The sequence below is a fragment of the Ptychodera flava genome, chromosome 22 (genome assembly GCF_041260155.1).
Source record: "Ptychodera flava strain L36383 chromosome 22, AS_Pfla_20210202, whole genome shotgun sequence".
Classification (NCBI taxonomy): domain Eukaryota; kingdom Metazoa; phylum Hemichordata; class Enteropneusta; family Ptychoderidae; genus Ptychodera; species Ptychodera flava.
The window spans coordinates 10712709-10730837 of record NC_091949.1 but is presented as its reverse complement, the minus strand read 5'-3'; the positions used below and the strand labels follow the sequence as shown (position 1 = coordinate 10730837).

At 38.6% G+C, this 18129-nt stretch overlaps 2 protein-coding genes across 3 annotated transcripts; both read left to right on the top strand.

Annotated features, from left to right (window-relative positions):
• Positions 1-3377: 3377 nt before the first annotated feature.
• LOC139122665 (uncharacterized) lies at positions 3378-6419 on the top strand. Of its 2 annotated transcripts, XM_070688271.1 has the most exons (3): positions 3378-3732; positions 4781-4935; positions 5155-6419. In XM_070688271.1, exon 3 carries the CDS (start codon positions 5180-5182, stop codon positions 5870-5872), a length of 693 nt encoding a protein of 230 aa, XP_070544372.1. In that variant the 5' UTR covers positions 3378-3732; positions 4781-4935; positions 5155-5179; the 3' UTR covers positions 5873-6419. The 2 variants fall into 2 exon arrangements, with proteins under 2 accessions (XP_070544372.1, XP_070544371.1); XM_070688270.1 differs by lacking the exon at positions 3378-3732 and having other exon boundaries at positions 4779-4906; positions 5155-6142.
• An 8474-nt stretch (positions 6420-14893) lies between these two features.
• LOC139123343 (uncharacterized) lies at positions 14894-17097 on the top strand. The gene is made up of 2 exons (XM_070689497.1): positions 14894-14981; positions 16199-17097. Exons 1-2 carry the CDS (start codon positions 14894-14896, stop codon positions 16945-16947), a joined length of 837 nt encoding a protein of 278 aa, XP_070545598.1. The 3' UTR covers positions 16948-17097.
• Positions 17098-18129: the final 1032 nt, after the last annotated feature.

Here is an 18129-nt window from a genome sequence, read left to right as displayed (position 1 = left end):
AGACAGACTTATACATGCACGCATCAAAACTGTATTTTGTTTTCCATCTTTTAAAATACAAACTGTCACTATAATATGATATTCCGAAGTGACTTTGTTTTAAATACAAAAAGACAATATTTGAGGATGTGCAATAATTCAGAATGTAATGATATTGTATTCTATCAAAAAGGAATTCTTGATAAAAAGTATAGAAAATACAATTGGAACTAATTTGGGATAATTGGATTTTTATATTTTTCAAATTTCTCAAAAGTGTTAGGTGCCTTATAGCTGAATGTTGCAATAAAAGAAAATGCTCATAAGAACAAGTGTTTAACTTAAAAAGAAAAATTGATGAGGTTACATTTGCAGATTAAATCGACATTACTTCACCATCCAATTATCCCAAATTTTTTTTCCAATAGTGTTAGAAATAAAGAGATCTGTAATGTGGCTCGATAAAACAGAAATATTTACCAATTTGTACCATACACAGCAAACAGTTTGCTTTGATGACAGGGTTTATATTATTAGTCTGAGTAATTGCAAAATTGCAAAAGACATTTCATTTCAATCGATCTTGGAATTGGTGGTTATACAGTATTATCATTGCCTTGGTAAAATATTGACGAGTATCGGATTAAAGCGTTTCCCTACCTTTAGATGCTATATGCCTCGCTTTTACATATTTTCTAAGCCACAAAAGCTAGAGATTTGGTTTTGTGAATACAGTGACCAGTAAGCACTTGAATTGTATCTCTTGTTTTAGGATGACCTTTGACTTTAATTTACTTGTTTCTGTTTAATTACAAGGACTAGAGGTTTGGTTTTGGTTGTAACTGTACGGTTTCATAACTTCTACCCTCATTTCTTTAGATGACCTTTGATGACCTTAGACCTACTTTTGCAGAATGAGCAGTTTACATTGACATACGGCGTAGATAATGTCATATTAGGTATATTGTCTCTTCAATAATTGACACAACTTAGTATGTGCACATCTAATTTAGGACAAACAAATAGGACGAGAGGGCCATTTTTGTTGCACATTGGCCAGTATAGGGCTTGATTTGTTCCAAGATTTGGCGATGACCTTTCATCTGCTTTTTGGTATGTCAGCAACTGCAACTTGTATAGTTTTATGTTTTCCCCCGTTTGAGGAAAGATCGTATGCCACCTATAATTATGCTGCAAACTTAATATTAATGATATCCAATTATCCAATTCTGTTGTAAAGCTCTTGGGGCCTATCAATGCTGCGCCAAGTGTTGATTGTCATATTTCTTGGCGAGATTGTTCTGGAATACACAGGTGTACTAATCACACACTTCAGCAACATCGTAGCTTCCCATTGCAACATCGAATAAATATTTGTCATACTTCTATCCAGGGTACTATGTTTTTAAAGAGAAGAGTTTACCTTGATTGCATCACGATATCGACCACTTCTAAATCATTAGAAATTGACGTGTCTTGCTACAAAATGATTTTATTTACGCAGCACCTTCTCTTATCAAATGTAATAAATTTACATTTTCACTTGTCCTGAATTCGTTTGAACAAGCACGGTTGATAAAGATGAATTTCTTCGTTGGTTTACATCTGTACGTGATCTAGCATCATGTTGATTGCATCCAGTATTTGTTTACTTACTTCGTCTATCTCGCTCTTACTCAGGTTAATAAGTCTACACGTCGGACTATTTCATGACATTGTTTTATAGTCACTTCTGAAGAATAATTTGGTAGCTCTGAAGAAATAATGTATATCTAACATAGGTGCCAGAAAGACCTGGCCGCGGAGTCCCTTTCCTAATAATTACACGTTTGAAAATACAATGTTTTTTACTTTAATTTACATAATTCATTGAAATAGAGTAATTTGATAATATCCCCTTCCTGATGCTAAAACTTTTAACATTTATTGTCGAAATTGTTCAATGATGACATCTAGATCATTAAATCACACTTGACCTAAATTTGCCAAGCCACAAGTGTAAGACTGTGCAATAAACATATGATTTAACAGTTCATAATTTGATTTTTATAAACACTAACATATAAAAATTCAAACACCCCCAACATTCTTCAGCAGTGAGTTGCAAGAAAGGCCAGCGTATCACTGCAAGAGAATATAAGTACAGTTTGAAGCCATATGCAGTTTGTGTCACTACATTATTGATATGAATGATATATATTATAGCCCAAACATGGGACTATGTGCCCGCGGGTAGGTGACCATTGCCCGACGTAAGGAGGGCAAATGGTCTCCTGTCCCGAGAGTAAATAATCCCCTGTTTGGGCTATAATGTTTTATTACATGCCTCTCTTACTCAGTTCGCACCAAAAATATTTACGTTTATTGGCAAATTATAGTCAAAAGCTTTATTTTCATTTTAGATGAAAAACGGTTAAAAATAGAACGACTTTCATCATCGATGTCGCATTGATATATTTAAACTATTGTTTTGCGGTTTATCAATATTTTTATGCGACTTTTTCCAAAACCTGATTTTTCCGTGCAAAACATGAAATTTCAAGACTTTTACATCCAAAAGTTTTCAAGTTGAAAATAGTTCCGGTTCACTTTCAGTCCAGTGATGACTATGCGGCCCGCGACGTCATCGGCGAGTTACCATTGAATCGTATGGAGCGCGCGACGTTCGATACACGAGCCCGGTGGTGGCAGTCCCCGGGTTGGTGGGTCACCCATGCGCGTTACCAAATTCACGGAAAAGGGGGTGTTTTTCTTCAGTCATCTCGGAGATTCTAGGTCCGTGAAATCGAGAAAAAGGGGTACTTTTTCAGAGTAACCTCCGAGATTAGGGGTAGTCCTTTCATAATCTCCCTAGGACACTAAATTTGGTCTAGTCTCACTCACAAAGAAAATGAAAAACAGTACCGTACGTTTGTATGTACTTATGACGTATACATGCCCATCGGGCCAAAAAAAAAAAATTGTGTGTTTCCGGTAACCCGACCTACCCCAGTTCAAACCCCCCGACCCTAAACTTTTTTTTGGACCTTGAAAACAAATCCCGCGAGATTGGCTGGAAAAAGTTTTAAATCACGCGTGATTTCATGACGTCATTAAACAACAATGGCGACAATTAGCGTGTTTTCCGTAACATGTGATTTACACTGGAAATGGGCACACAGTCCATGTAGCCGACAATGAGATGCAAATGATATGCGGTTAAGGTCTCCTCGACTAACTTTCAGCTGGTTGCTCACTTTCTACTATTTTTATAGTATTTTATACAAAGGCACAGACTTATTCTACCTGCAACTTAAAACTGATAGTGATTTTGTAGCCCATTCTTTACTATTTTTCATAGTTTTTGGTAGCCGGTAACAGACACTTCGTGTTCGTGTCGGCTACATGGACGATCTGCCGAGAAATGCGATCACGTTCAAGAAAAAATGTCTTTGCTGACAACTTTGGAACACAGGCGTAATTTAGAAGAAATGTTAGAAGACTACCACCCCGGTTTCAAGGTTTGTGTGGGATATCGAATTGCCATACAGTGTTCTGTATCACCAAATGGTCCCTGGTTCGATGTGGATAGTAACATTCTCCTGGGAGAAGTTGCTTCAACCTTTGGTGTGAAGTCGATACGATTTTTTTGTATTGGAGACAAAGCTGTGGTATCACTTCAACATGTGGTCCAGGAAACCAATGAGAAGGCTATGAATGCCTTTCAAGTTCTGATGGCCGGTGGGCGTGAATTTCCCCCAAGAAGACATCAAGGTAAAGCTAAATGTTTGATAAACAGCGTACGGAACTGACTATGAATGTAGCGGTCATGTGTGATGCAATTGTAGTGCGAGTCCATACTACTGTAATACTAGTGCTAAGTAACTTCACTTAGGTTCACTTAGGTTAGGTACTGGGCGCAGGCCTCTCGGCCTCTATGTCCAGATCCGGTTGGTAGTACATAAGTCCTGGTGCTCCAACTGTATGAAGTTTTTCCTTGTAATTGTACTTAATTCCCTGAGTAGTCCAGAACTTATCCAGGCGCTGTTCAAACGAGTTGACAGATGGTGCAGTTACAACATAATCTGGTAGAGAATTCCGTATGGTAACAATCCGGTTTGTGAAGGAAAATTTTCTGATGTGAAGGAAAATTTTCGTCAGGCGTAAACCGTCTGATAAAATTCCACGGTCACCTTCGCCACAACCAGGACGGCATTGCAGCTGTACTTGTAAAGATCCTGCATAGAAAATTGCTAAACTTGGTTTTATTCTTATTTTCTGTGTGATTTTAAATATTAATTTCACAGTCGAACGTGCAGTGATGTGCACGTGTTTAGGTTGTGAAGCTCAGTCGCGCGAGGGCGCTCCGTATGCACTTTGCTCCTGTCCCAAGTCCACATTGTAAGCTGTATGTTGTAACCCAGAGAGTCATATGGCTGCAGGATTTTGTTGGCACATTAAATTAAAAAATATCAGAGATCAAACCCCCAAAATGATGATGGTTTAAGTCACTGATGTGTCTGTGAAAGGATCGAATTGTTGTGTGGATTCACCCAGTTTTATTTGGGTTTTTAGTAGGCAAACCCTACATGAATTCTGTGAAAAAAAGAGTGTGTCTCCATGAAAAATATGCACAGAAAATAAACAGTGACTTCAAACACGATGTATTGCATGTTTTTGAAGGTCACCAAAAAGGAGAAAAAATAAAATTCTTTTAGACAGAGAATTATTGGTAATATTAAGAACTTAAACAAAAAATGAATTTATATATTTTGCGTGGTCACAAATGATATGAAATTAATTTTTTTTTTTATGTTTGTAGTGCTGGTGTCAAAGATGGTCTTTCAAAAAAAGATAAATTGTACAACAAACTGGTGACACAATTTGTTGAAAAAGATTGGATTTCCCCAAAGCATCTGCAAAAACTACTGGATCCTACATTGTGCAGGTACATTTTAATTTTTTATGAAGAAAATGGTATGCATGCTGTTTTAAAATGTTCAATAAAATATTTGAAATTATTTCTATGTATTATGAATTTAGTATTTAGTATTTTAACTCTTTTAATTTTGCTTCATTGCATGAACTTTATGGTAGAATATATATGTTCTGTACATTTATTTTTTAGTGTTATTGTCAATTTAATTTATTTTCTAACATGTTTGTTTTCATTTTTCATTCCTTTTTTCCTTTCAGAACATAACTAGTAGCTGAGCGAGTGATGTCAATCCTCAACCTAGGATTACAGAACTGTTCATTGGAGAGACAAATGAGTGATGACAAAGGAGAAGCAGATCTTAAGAAGTGTGGATCAATGGCTGACATCAGAGAACGTAGCAAGAAACAGGCAGACCTGAAAGACAAGTGGGTAGAAGTTGTAGAACCACTACAATCACTTGTACGGAATAGGTTTACCAGGCTGAAACTGAAAGAGGAAGCAATTCAGGCAATGGACCCTGTAGCTGATGTAGAGATAGATCATCTTAAAGTTAAACAGCACTTGCAGGCAGCATTTCCAGATCTGGCTACAGACAAACTACAGAAAGCACACACCCAAAAGGTGAAGTCCTACACAAGCTGGATGGACAAGCATAGCCGTCAGAGGCAATATTGCTTTCAAATCAGGAAATGTGATGATACCATGTGCTGTACACCAAAGAAGACAGTAATGGATGACTTGGAACGGCTTCCTGATCCGGTGTTGCAAGAGAATGGAGAGCACTACAAACAGTACTCTGAAGTGAAGGTAACAGACACCACAGAAAATGACAGACCCTCTCTAACTGTGACCAAAGTCTCAAAGCAAAGGTCAAGTCAAAGTGAAGCCCCCAATCAGAGTCTGAAAGTGTTTCAGTCCAAAGGGCATCACCCCAGTGTAGTAATATTACATTTTCTGCTCAGACTGCCAGGGTAAGTCTGCAGTGTGTTGAGTGCAGAAAGCCACGTGTCATCTATGCAAAGACAAAGTTGTCCCAGACTGATCAGATCAAGCTAGCAATCCTCATGTCAGAGAATGACTATACCTGTGGTGCAGAGCTGTCACCATCCGACCATCGGCTACATAAAAAAGTTGCTTTGCGGCCACATCTCAGCTGTGCTGTACCAGTGGAGATCCCGTATTATGGAGCTGATGTAGGACAAAAAGATGTCTGTGCCCACTGTGGTTGTGATGAGGCACAGATAGATGCTGAATTGAAAAAAACAAAATAAGACTGTCTTACCTATGTGTAATGCATGCCATGAACTTGGCAAAATGCCAATCACTTACCGCCCATTTGGCAAAAAGTAAACAATCAGCAGTAGCAAAAAGCAGCAACAGAGTCTTTATCTGCATCACAAAATGTCAAAAGCTATGTCACGGTGCATTGATTGTCAATGCTACTTGTTTCTGTTTACATTAAAGGGTTGAGAAATTCAATTGACGGTATTAAAACTTTCCCATTTTCTTTTTTGCAGAGAAAAAAAAATTACCAAAAAAAAAACAAAACAATTTCCTACCTACCTACCCTATTTCTGAAGAGCATGTTACAGGAAACACACAATTTTTTTTTTGCCTCATTTGTGATGTATGTACATGTATACAAAGTCAACCTCCAGGGTCAACCCTGGAAGTCAACATACTAACCTCCTAGATTTCGAAAATAAGGGTATGTTTTTTACAGCTAATTTCTCCCAGATTTGCCACAAATAGGGGGTGTTTTTCTCAGAAATATTCTAGGAAAGGGGGTACTTTTCAAACTTGGGTAACAAGCATGGGTACCCACCAACCCGGGGACTGCCACCGCCGGGTACACGAGGCATGTAATAAGGGTATTTGACGACCAGGCAGCTTCAAAGCAGGGTCTCCCAGCCCTGATTCAGAATTTTTTTTAAATCTGGCAATATAACATCACTTGGTGATACTGACAACACTTATCACAAATCAAAATTTTTGTATAACCCCTCCCTGTTTGGTTATAATATTTTGAGTAACCCCTTTGTTGTTCATCATTTTTTGAGTAAGCCCTCTCCCTTACCTGGCATGCTCGTTGACCCTAAATCGACCTTGAATCTCGCAACAGTGATCAAGGCAATCATGTGACTTCAAAGGTCAAACAGAAGCAACGCACAGCCACAGCTAGAGGTTTGACAAGCCGATCAAGATGCGGATGGAAATGACTTCCTACAATAAACAGGGCATATGGTGCACCTTGGTTGGTCATATAACTGACAACGATATCAACGCCGAAGGTGAGTATTTATATAGAAAGTTGGTGTATGCTTGTCTCCCTCCTCGGGCTTCTGTGATCCCAGGCCTACACTCAAACAGCTGTACTTGCAATGGACGACGCCTATGACCCTTGGTCCATGTGCAGAGTTCTGTGTCCAGGTCAGTGTTGTCGGCGATAGTTAGGCGTATCAAGCTATATACAACGCACTGGCCGCCGCAATGTTGCCCGTGACCTAGCTTTACGGTAACATCTAGCCCTGCATACAGGTCTGTGTGTTCCCGGCGTTATACGGCCTCCGCCACAGCCCTGCAACGGTCTATGGAGATAACTGGCGATCTGCGGTCCGGATCCGGACCGCAACGAAAAACGGTCTTTTGGCCGAAATTCTGCTCTATCGGGGCAAAATCCTTTCCCTGCCTACCTTTACCTCCTAACCGACCCAAGAAAAGATGCGATTAACTTCTCCTAACGTCCAAAACCGCTCGTTTTCTGAAACATAACGTACTCGACAAGTTGTTTACCCATGGAGATCGCCATTTTGAATCTCGCCAGTTATCTCTATGGACCGTTGCAGGGCTGTGGTGGAGGCCGTATAACGCCGGGAACACACAGACCTGTACACAGGGCTACGGTAACATCCAGATATGCCGAGCCATGGATGCTTGTTCGATACACGGCCAAGACGGCTGCATAAATGCTGATGTTCACAATGGCCTTCGACGTGTATCCTGTGTATCGAACCACAAGTGACTGTGCACCACTACCGCTGATGCAGAAAAAGCCCTGCGACCCTTTGAGTGTTGGGACAAAGGTCATTTAAAGTCCCTTAAGCAGACTGCTTCCAGATAGCTATGTTACGTCACAATGTTATCATCCATTTAATGATTGTCAACAGTATTCTCAGTAAAGTGTTTGTTGCTGTGGAAATCGATACCATATAGTCAAATTCTGTGCGACTACCGATTTAAGAAAGGGTCAAAAAGTGAAAAGTTGTTCTGTTGTACCAAGAGGCTCTGTTGAGTTTTAGAGAATGGATGATTAAAATCTGCCAATCTTAAAATTTGATCCAACATTAAGGCAAATTTCCACGAAACAATTATGATCACAATTACTCATATAATCAATGAAATGACCGTCAGATATTTGTTTTGAGAGATCGTGTACATTCCCATTGCCAACTCTTAAATGCATTTAATTTTTCTCAAAGATTTGTTCTGAAGCATTATACAAAAAAACATTTTTTCCATTTCTTAACCTACGTTATGTATGCTCCTTTGTCTTGTTTCCTTGCATTGAGTAAGTATGGTCTGACTTTTATTCTGGCTTTGTGTACATGCGATGTGAAGTGGTCTGCATGCCAGTATATCATCTGTTTCCCATTGATCCCGCTGATTTACAGCATCCCTTCTGAAGCTACATTGAGCTACCAAAAGCTACACTTTTTGGATGATGAATTTATGTGGAAAACTCCCTCGAAAATGAATATTTTCACCTTCCATTATCAGATATACAGTTTCTTACTCATTCTTAATCATTCTCACTCATTCGTTAGTCTCAGGGCCAAGTATTATCAAGATTTCTCATAACGTCTGTGATTTTCCGTTTTATCGAGTCGATTTCTGAGATATTTGTGTTCTTCAGCCATTTCTGTAAGCTCTTTAGGTTCGAAGGCAAATTGTCTTTCATATATCGGTAAGTCATTTCGGGGACAGGTGCATCCCTTCTATCGTTCATAGCGTCTGCAGATTAATGTAACTGTATTAACAGCAGCATTTTCAGGGAAGTACTAGCAAAAGAAACGTCACATATTTCACGAGCAAGACTTCTAGAGAATGGCACGTACATATATGTACGTATGTATGTCAGTCGACATCAAAAACTGGAGAACTGCTGCTTTTACCCACTGGTTATTTGGTACATACATGTGTCATGGACTATAGGCTGGAACTTCTTTTAAAAATATGTAACTCTAGAATATGCAAACGTTACCTCAGACCGAGTTTGTACATTTTTTGTAATTTCAGCAGGGACATCTTCAATTTTGCATTTAAGGGATTTTGTTCATGATGTCCCTGCTGGTGAGAAAAAGTATTTCAAATTTTACCGCATGGTTACATAATTTGCATTCGAGGTCCCTAAGGCTGTTATTCTACAATATAAGCTCCAGCATTATTGCCTTCACGAATTTTTAGTCCCTTATAGAGTGATTTAAGAAGCATTTGATAAAGTACGTTTAAATCAATCCTGGTAAAATTTTCAGCAGAAAACAATGCTAAAATGGCTTCCACATATTTTGTCTCGTTTCAAAGATATTCCATAATTTTATGCACAGCCTGTAGAACCAAGGTTGTGAACTACACACTTTAATTTCTGCTGTTCGTTCTGGTAGATCTAATGTAGATTTATTCATTTTTGTTGTGATATTAGTAACTTTCTAGTAACTTTCTAAAAAGGACTTTTCCCCATTCTGTCAAGTTTTGACCAAAACTCCACATCTTAGAAATCGCCACCAATATAACATAATTGGCACTAATTTGGGAGAATAGGATCTTTCTGTTGTTCAAATATATCAAAAGTGTTAGGTGCCAGGTAGCTGAAAATCGCAATATTACAAAATACCCATAAACACAAGTGAATTGCAAAAACAGTAAATAAGCTTAAATTTGCCAATTAAACCAACATCACTACGATATTATTGGGAATATAAGTGAATATCTGGCAAGTTTGTCCTGCGTCTAGTCAAAAGTCAACACGCTGCGCATGCTGTTCTATCTTGTACCAAACAAAAATTTGCACATGTCAATTTAAAAGCCCCTCCTCGATCCTCGGGCGCTTTCTAGGGACATGTTCGATACCCGAAACTCAAAAGCGTGACCGTAGAACACACGTTCAATAATTTTCAAACTCACCAAGGAGCCGAAAGTTTTGAAACAATTTGATTGGACATCTGCAAATGTAAATGTAAATGTAAAACTGGAACGACCCATGTCTGACAGGCAAGAGTAGCCACTGAACAGAGATCGTGGCCCGCTACGATAAAGTGTTTTTGTTCCGAAAAATATTAGATATGGTATGTTTTGGGAACATTTCCCTGTGGTTAAATTTGTCGAGTCATGCTGTGCATTGTTTTATATTATGGCCTATACCACTTAAGATGCATTTCTTTTGAGGATGTACCATTCCGAATACAATCTTGGTATTTCTCGAAATCCCTTTACTCTCTGTCCCATACTGTCCGTATGAAAAATTAAGACACGATTGCTGTAATAACAACATCATTTTTCTTCCACAATTAGATCTAAATTTCAAGCCCCACTGTACCTTGGATGATTGCTTACGCATGGAGATGTGCTGTAAGACCGCCGTACAACTATCTGTCCTACCGTAGTTTTGAAGACCATATGTCTTTCCTCCGATCAAGTGTTTATCATATACTCCCAGAGTTCTATACGCGTATGAAGCCATCTGCTACATTTCAATTCAACTTCTCTGTAGAGCAAGTTGGAAGTACGTCGTATGATGATTGCTGTGTAATGCGTGATTGTGCTGACGATACACTCCTGGCTACTAACTATGTGCAAAAAGTGTGTGTAAGCAAGTTGACAAGAAAGCCAGCTCAACTACCGGATTGGTTCACTCGACGGTATGCTGCACATGGCAACAACCAGACACCACAATTCATGGATAGGCTTGGAGTCAAGCCGTCGAAAATATTCTTACACAAAATTCAACCATCAAGCAGTGATATCGATGAAAATAATCACATTAGATTCACCGCTTACATCAAATATATAGAAAAGTGTGCCTACACAGCAGCTGAGAACAACGCCTATCCTTCATTTACCAATGATCTGACAAGATACAGGATCAAGATCATTGGCATTCTGTACATGGCCGAAGCCTTTGCAGATGATGTGATAACCATAGAAACGTGGGAAGATGAGGAAAATCGATGGAAATTAAATTTTGTGATGAAGAAGAATGACAAGGAAGAGCTTTGTCACTATAGTTTTGAGTACTATAATTTTCTCAATTCAAATCTCTAAATACGTCATTTTCGTTGAAACATGATATGCTGTCATAGCAAATCTTTCAAACTTTTGTTGTCACAATGAACTATTAGGATTCTCTAACATGTAGTCTCGTGATATGTCCCTGTCATGTACAATGGAACCGCAATCGATAGAGTGATAGCTTTAGCTCTATCTGTCTAACAAGTTATTGTGTGTTTTTCAAAAAAAAACCGGACCCTGCCCTCAATGAGAAATCCTTAATGCAGCTAACGTGAAAAGATTTAGATGATATATTATTACCAATATCATCAGTAACTATAATGATCATACGCAGCAGAATGATTTCATAACTCTCTAATGTACGTCCGAAGTTTTGTGACATTTTTTTGGATTTGAAAAAAAAACACATTTCCAAATCATGCAAACGTTGTATTCATACATTCCCCACAGTAAACAGATCTACAGCCTCTAATGATGGTACTCACCATTTCCAGTATCTGGTGCAATAGAGTGATGTGGTGTACAGTAAGTACATAACTCTTTTACACTGACGACTGTATGACCATTTTAAAACCTAACACGTGAATAGTTTCCACAGATTTGTCGTTTAGCAAGTGTTTATCTTGCCTCTTCATACTTTGGAGAACGTGTGGGCAAGTGAAAATTGGCAAGGATTCTGGCTGAGACAGAATTAAGTCATATATACAGTAAAGAGAAATAGTTTGAAGTATATATCTGTTGTTTTAATTCAGTGGTAAAAAGTAGCATGTCACAGAGATCTACTGTGACATTGTAGACACCTCACTCTGTGAAATAGACAGACCTATACAAGCACGCATCGAAAATGTATTTTGTTTTCCATCTTTTTAAATACAAACTGTCACTATAAGATGATATTCCGAAGTGGCTTTGTTTAAAATACAAAACGACAATATTTGAGGAAGTGCAATAATTCAGATGTAATGATATAATTGTATTCTATCAAAAAAGAATTATGGCTAAAAGTATAGAAAAATAGAGATCTGTGATGTGGCATGATAAAACAGAAATATTACCGATTTGCGCGATACACAGGAAACAGTTTGCTCGGATGACAGGGCTCACGTCATAGATCTGAGTAATTGCAAAATTGCAAAAGACATTTCAATCGATCTTGAAATTGGTGGTTATATTGTCATTATGCAAAAAATATGATAATCGATTTTATGAAATTAAAAAAAAAAATCATGCAAAAAATACGATAATCACGTGCTTCGAATTCTCTAAGCAAATACAGTGTTTATCTGTAATTCACATGTCGTCAAAAGTTTTTTCCCCTTGTTTTCATGACCTTTGCTCTACTTTCTGTACCTCAGCAAGTACATGTGCCGGTGGTGTTTGTTTGGAGTTGATCAGCATGGGACTACATTTATCCCAATTAAATAGATGACATTGGACCTTTGAAACTACAAAGTCTTCAGATTTGGTCTAGGTAAAATATTGACAAGCATCGGACTAAAGCTTTTTTCCTACCTTTTAGGTGGCATTTTTCTCGCTTTTATATACTTAGAAGCTACAAAGCTAGAGATTTGGCTTTGTGAATACAGTGACCAGTAATACACTGAATTGTTTCTCTTATTTAAGATGACCTTTGACTTAATTGACTTGTTGTGTGTAATAACAAAGACTATAGGTTGGGTTTTGGTTGTAACGGTATGGTTCCATAACTTCCACCCACATTTCTTTGGATGACCTTTGATGATCGTAGACCTACTTTTGCAGAATGAGCAGCTTAGACTGACATACAGCTTAGAAAATGTCATATTAGGCACATTGTCTCTTTAAAAATTGACATACCTTAGTATGTGCATCCATAATTTAAGGGAGCCTTCAGAAATTAAAGAGGGTGGGCCGGGAATGGGGGGGAGAGTCACTTTTAGAAAACAGTTCAAGGGGGAGGGTCACTTTTTATAAACCTATCTTGGGGAGGGTCACTTTTGACAGAAGCTGATTTTATGGCCAAAACTTTGATTGTCCGTGTGATATTTCCTGAATAGGAAATCACCAACAAAATACGTACACATTACCACAAGTTTCACAAGCAAAGAAGATGCAGTGGTATCCTACATTAAACACTTTGAACAGTTAAAACTGATAAAAGACAAGAGACAAAAACATATGCAACAGGTGGAAAAGTGTATATCAATTATCAAATGTACATAAATGCAAAGATATTGTCAGTTTTATATTAGAAAAATTGTGCATAGTTCTGTCATAGACTACCATGTACAGTAAATCATCTTTGAGTGAAATTCCAAAATAAATTTCTTGCACAACCAGGGACTTATAACCACTCTAGAGTTTAATCAAAAACATTAATATCAATAATCAAGAGTACACAAATGCAAAGATTTACCTATTTTTGTATTGGAAAAAACTATTCATAGTTTCATCATAGACGCCATGGATAGTGAACTAACTTTTTTGATGAAATTCAGAAATCAATTTCTTGTGCACAAATGCACATTTTACTTCCTAATTCAAGCAAAGTACATTATCAAACATATATAATATACAGATATAGCATGTTTTGTGGGGGAAAATTGTCAATAATTTGCCTGATAGACTCCATGTATTATGATTTAATATTTTTGGATGAAGCACTAAATCAGCCACATCTTGCCTTCTTATAGTTGCACAAAATATGGTGACCCTCCCTCAAATATATGAAATACCATATCTCTTCAAAAATTCTTGCGTGATAAATTGCGACTGTCACTCCAAAAACACCAGCCCTCTCCTCTGTAATTTGTCCCTAACATAACAATTGAACCAATGGTTATGTAAATTAGCTGATACTATTTCAGTTATTCCTGGGGGGAAGGGTTAAGTTTTAGAATGTTGGACAAGGGGAGGGTCACATTTTGGATCGTATTTCTTGGCAAGAGTGTTCTGGAATATACAGACGTACTAATCACACACTTCAGCAACATCGTAGCTTCCCACTGCAACATCGATTTAATATTTGTCATACCTTTTATCTAGGGCTCATGTTTCCAAAGAGAAGAGTTAACCTTGATTGCATCATGATATAAACCACTTCTAAATCATTAGAAATTGAAGTGTATTGCTACAAAATTAGTTTTTTTACGCAGCGCCAGCAAATGTAATAAACTTACATTTTTAATGTCCTGAAATCGTTTGAAAGATGAATTTCTCCGTTGATTTACACCTGTACCTGATCTACCTGATTCAAACACTCCAACCATTCTTCAGCAGGGAGTTGCAAGGAAGGCAAACGTATCACTGCAAGGGAATGTAGGTACATTTTGAAGCCATATGCAGTTTTTGGTCACTACATTATTGAATGCGTGTATTTGACGACCGGACAGCTGTAAAACAGTAAATACATGGGTGCTGTTTGGAGAGGGTCCCCCCGTACCCGATTCAGAAATATTTGAAAATTTGAATTAAAGTGACATCATTTGGTGATACTGACAACGCTTATTACAATTCAAATTTTTTGTATAACCCCTTCCTGTTCGGCTATAATGTTTTGAGTAACCCTTTCCTGTTCATCATTTTTTGAGTAAGCCATCTCCCATTCCTGCGATCCTCGTTGACCCTAAATCAACCGTAAGTCTCGCCACAGTGATTAAGGTAACCATGTGACTTCCAGGTCAAACAGAAGCCACGCACAGCAACAGCTAGAGGTTTGACAAGCCGATCAAGATGCGGATGGAAATGACTTCCTACAATGAAACAGGGCATATGGTGCACCTTGGTGGCTATATACCTGATAACTATATCAACGCCGAAGGTGAGTATTTATATAGAAAGTTGGTGTATGCTTGTCTCCCTCCTCGGGCTTCTGTGATCCCAGGCCTACACTCAAACAGCTGTACTTGCAAATGACGATGCCTATGACGCAGAGTTCTGTGTAGAGGTCTGTGTTGTCGGCGATAGTTAGGCGTATCAAGCTATATAACAACGCACTGGCATCCGCAACCTTGCCCGTGACCTAGCTTTACGGTAACATCCAGATATGCCGAGCCATGGTTGCTTGTTCGATACACGGCCAAGACCGCTGCATTAATGTTGATGTCCACAATGGCCTTCGACGTGTATCCTGTGTATCGAACCAAAAGTGACTGTGCATCAAGCGGCCTTGCCAATGAACAGCTGTAGCAGGTTCTCCGTATGTAATCAAGTTTATTGACCCAAGCTAAAAACAGGACAGGAAAACCAACCGGGAGCCAAGCACAACACCCGTCACCTACATATGTTAACTGGGCACTCAGCTATCCGAGCGCCCTTGACCGATTAATAATCGTTGCAGAAATCGGGCTACCATAATTTGTAACTTGTACATAGGTCAGTAAGAGATAAGGCGCTTCACCATGCCACCGCTGATGCCGTGCGACCTTTTTAGTGTGGGACAAAGGTTATTTACAGTCCCTTCAGCAGACTGCTTCCAGAGACTAAGTTTATTCCCGGATGTTCCATTCACACTTTGCTATGTTACTCACAATGCTGTCATCCATTTCATGATTGTCAACAGTATTCTCAGAATAGTGTTTGTCGCTGTGGATTTGATGGCATATAGTCAAATTCTTTGCGACTACCGATTAAAAAAGGGGTCAAGAAGTGGAAGTCGTTCTGATGTACCAAGGGGCTCTGTTTTAGTATTACAGAATGGATGCATTAAAATCTATCAATCTTAATATTTGATCCAACGTTGAGGCATATTTCCACACAACAATGACAAGTACTTTTATTCCGATGATATAGTAAAGACTAGAAAAGAAATTTAGGTCCAGTATGTTATCAGGGCTTTTCCCTATTGTTAACTTTATCGAATCCTGGTGTGCATTGTTGCATATTACGGCCTATACAACTCAATATGCTTTTTCTGTCATATCTGATTCCCAATACGATATTAGTCCTTCTCGAAGTCTGTTCTCTACTGTCCATATGAGAATCTGACGATATCAGTGCTCTAAATCATCACTAACATTATTTTCCTTCCTCGAGCAGGTCCAAATTTCAAGCCCAATGTACCTTGGATGATGGTATATGCATGGAACCATGCTGTAAAATCACCGTACAACTATCTTTCCTACCGTAGTTTTGAAGATCATCTGGTTTTCAACCGTTCAAGAGTTTATCATATATTCCCAGAATTTCATACGCGTCTTAAGCCATCTGCTACATTTCAATTCAACATTGCTGTAGCGAAAGTTGGGAGGATGTCGTATGATTCATTTTATGTAATCCGTGATTGTGTTGATGACACACTCCTGGCTACTGGCTATGTGCAAAGTGTGTGTGTAAGCAAGTTGACCAGAAAGCCAGCTCAATTACCGGATTGGTTCACTGGACTTTATGCTCCACATGGTAACCATCAGACACCACAATACATGAATAGGCTAGGAGACAGGCCGTCGAAAATATTCCAACACAAGATTCAGCCTCCAAGCAGTGATACCGATGAAAATAATCACATTACATCCACCGCTTATATCAAATATAACGAAGAGTGTGCCAACACAGCAGCTGAGAACAACGCCTATCCTTCATTTACCAATGATCTGACAAGATACAGGATCAAGACCATTGGCATTCTTTACATCGCTGAAGCTCTTGTAGATGATGTGATAACCACAGAAACGTGGGAGGATAGGGAGAATCAACGGAAGATAAATTTTGTGATGAAGAAGAATGACAAAGAAGAGATTTGTCACTGTAGTTTTGAGTACCATGATATTGTCAAGTCAAATATCTAGATACTTCAATTTCCTTTGAAATGTGGGACGCTCTCGCAATAAATCTCTGACACTTGAAATGTTATTATCTCGTTCAAAATTGTCAGCGTTTTGCCATATTAAGGCTCTTGATTTGTCATTGTCGTGCGGAATCGAACTACAATAAAATTCAGTTACAGTTTAAAATATATGAAAGCTAGTGTCTTCTTCTTTCCAAATAATTGACCTAATTTTTGAATAACAGAAATATTGCAGCAGTTAAGTTACATTTGACGCACAATGTACACTGGTCCCGGAATGATTTCCTTAAAGTCTTAGAATCACCAATGACACTATTGATCGTACGCAGTGTTCCAAGATGAATTCGTAATCAAGTGTCCCAGTCCGAGTCTGGATGTAAACTTTTACGCTCACTTCTGCGTAACAAATATTTCAAGAACATACAAATGTTACACTCATTCACATACTCTTATTACCATTGGTACTCATCAGATATCAGGTGCTAAAAGGTAGTCAGTACATCATGGTCATTCCGCGTCGCGATTCGCTAGAATACGTCATGTGACGAGAAAATAGATACGTCTAGTCCCCACCGGATCGACAAAAGTGACGTCAGAGGGTATTTTTTGAAAAGCTATTTTCCTAGGGAATAGTTCTGACCAAATTTGGAAAAGTCCCCGGTCACGTGACCGTAGTGTCGTCTGCAGCTTTGCAACAATGGCGGCATTCTCACGAGCCAGAGCAATAATTTCCGCTTCGCTGACCTACGCAAAAATCAATCTCTTGACGGGTAGCGCTGAGCTGTTGCCGTAAAGAGGCGCATGGTTTACGACGATGCAATGGCGGGTGACCAGAACGTGATGTGCGTCCGGGATAGGTGACAACACATTCTCTGATCCCCCCCCCCAAAAAAAAAAACAAAAAAAAAAAAAAACGGGGAACGTGAACCGCCACGAGAAAGTATTTTTATTCTGATGAAACAGTGAAAAATTTCCAAACAAAACCAAAAAAACTGTATATTCTATTATTATAGTATCATAGCATTTCCATATCGTTTTCCTTGAATATGTCGAGTCCTGCTGTGCATTCTTCTTTACCACTGAATGGCACATATGATTCCGTACACGATCGCATTCCTGCTCCCTTCCACTGCCTTTCCTCTACTGCCCATGTTACAATTTAACACGATTGCAGTACCCGTAA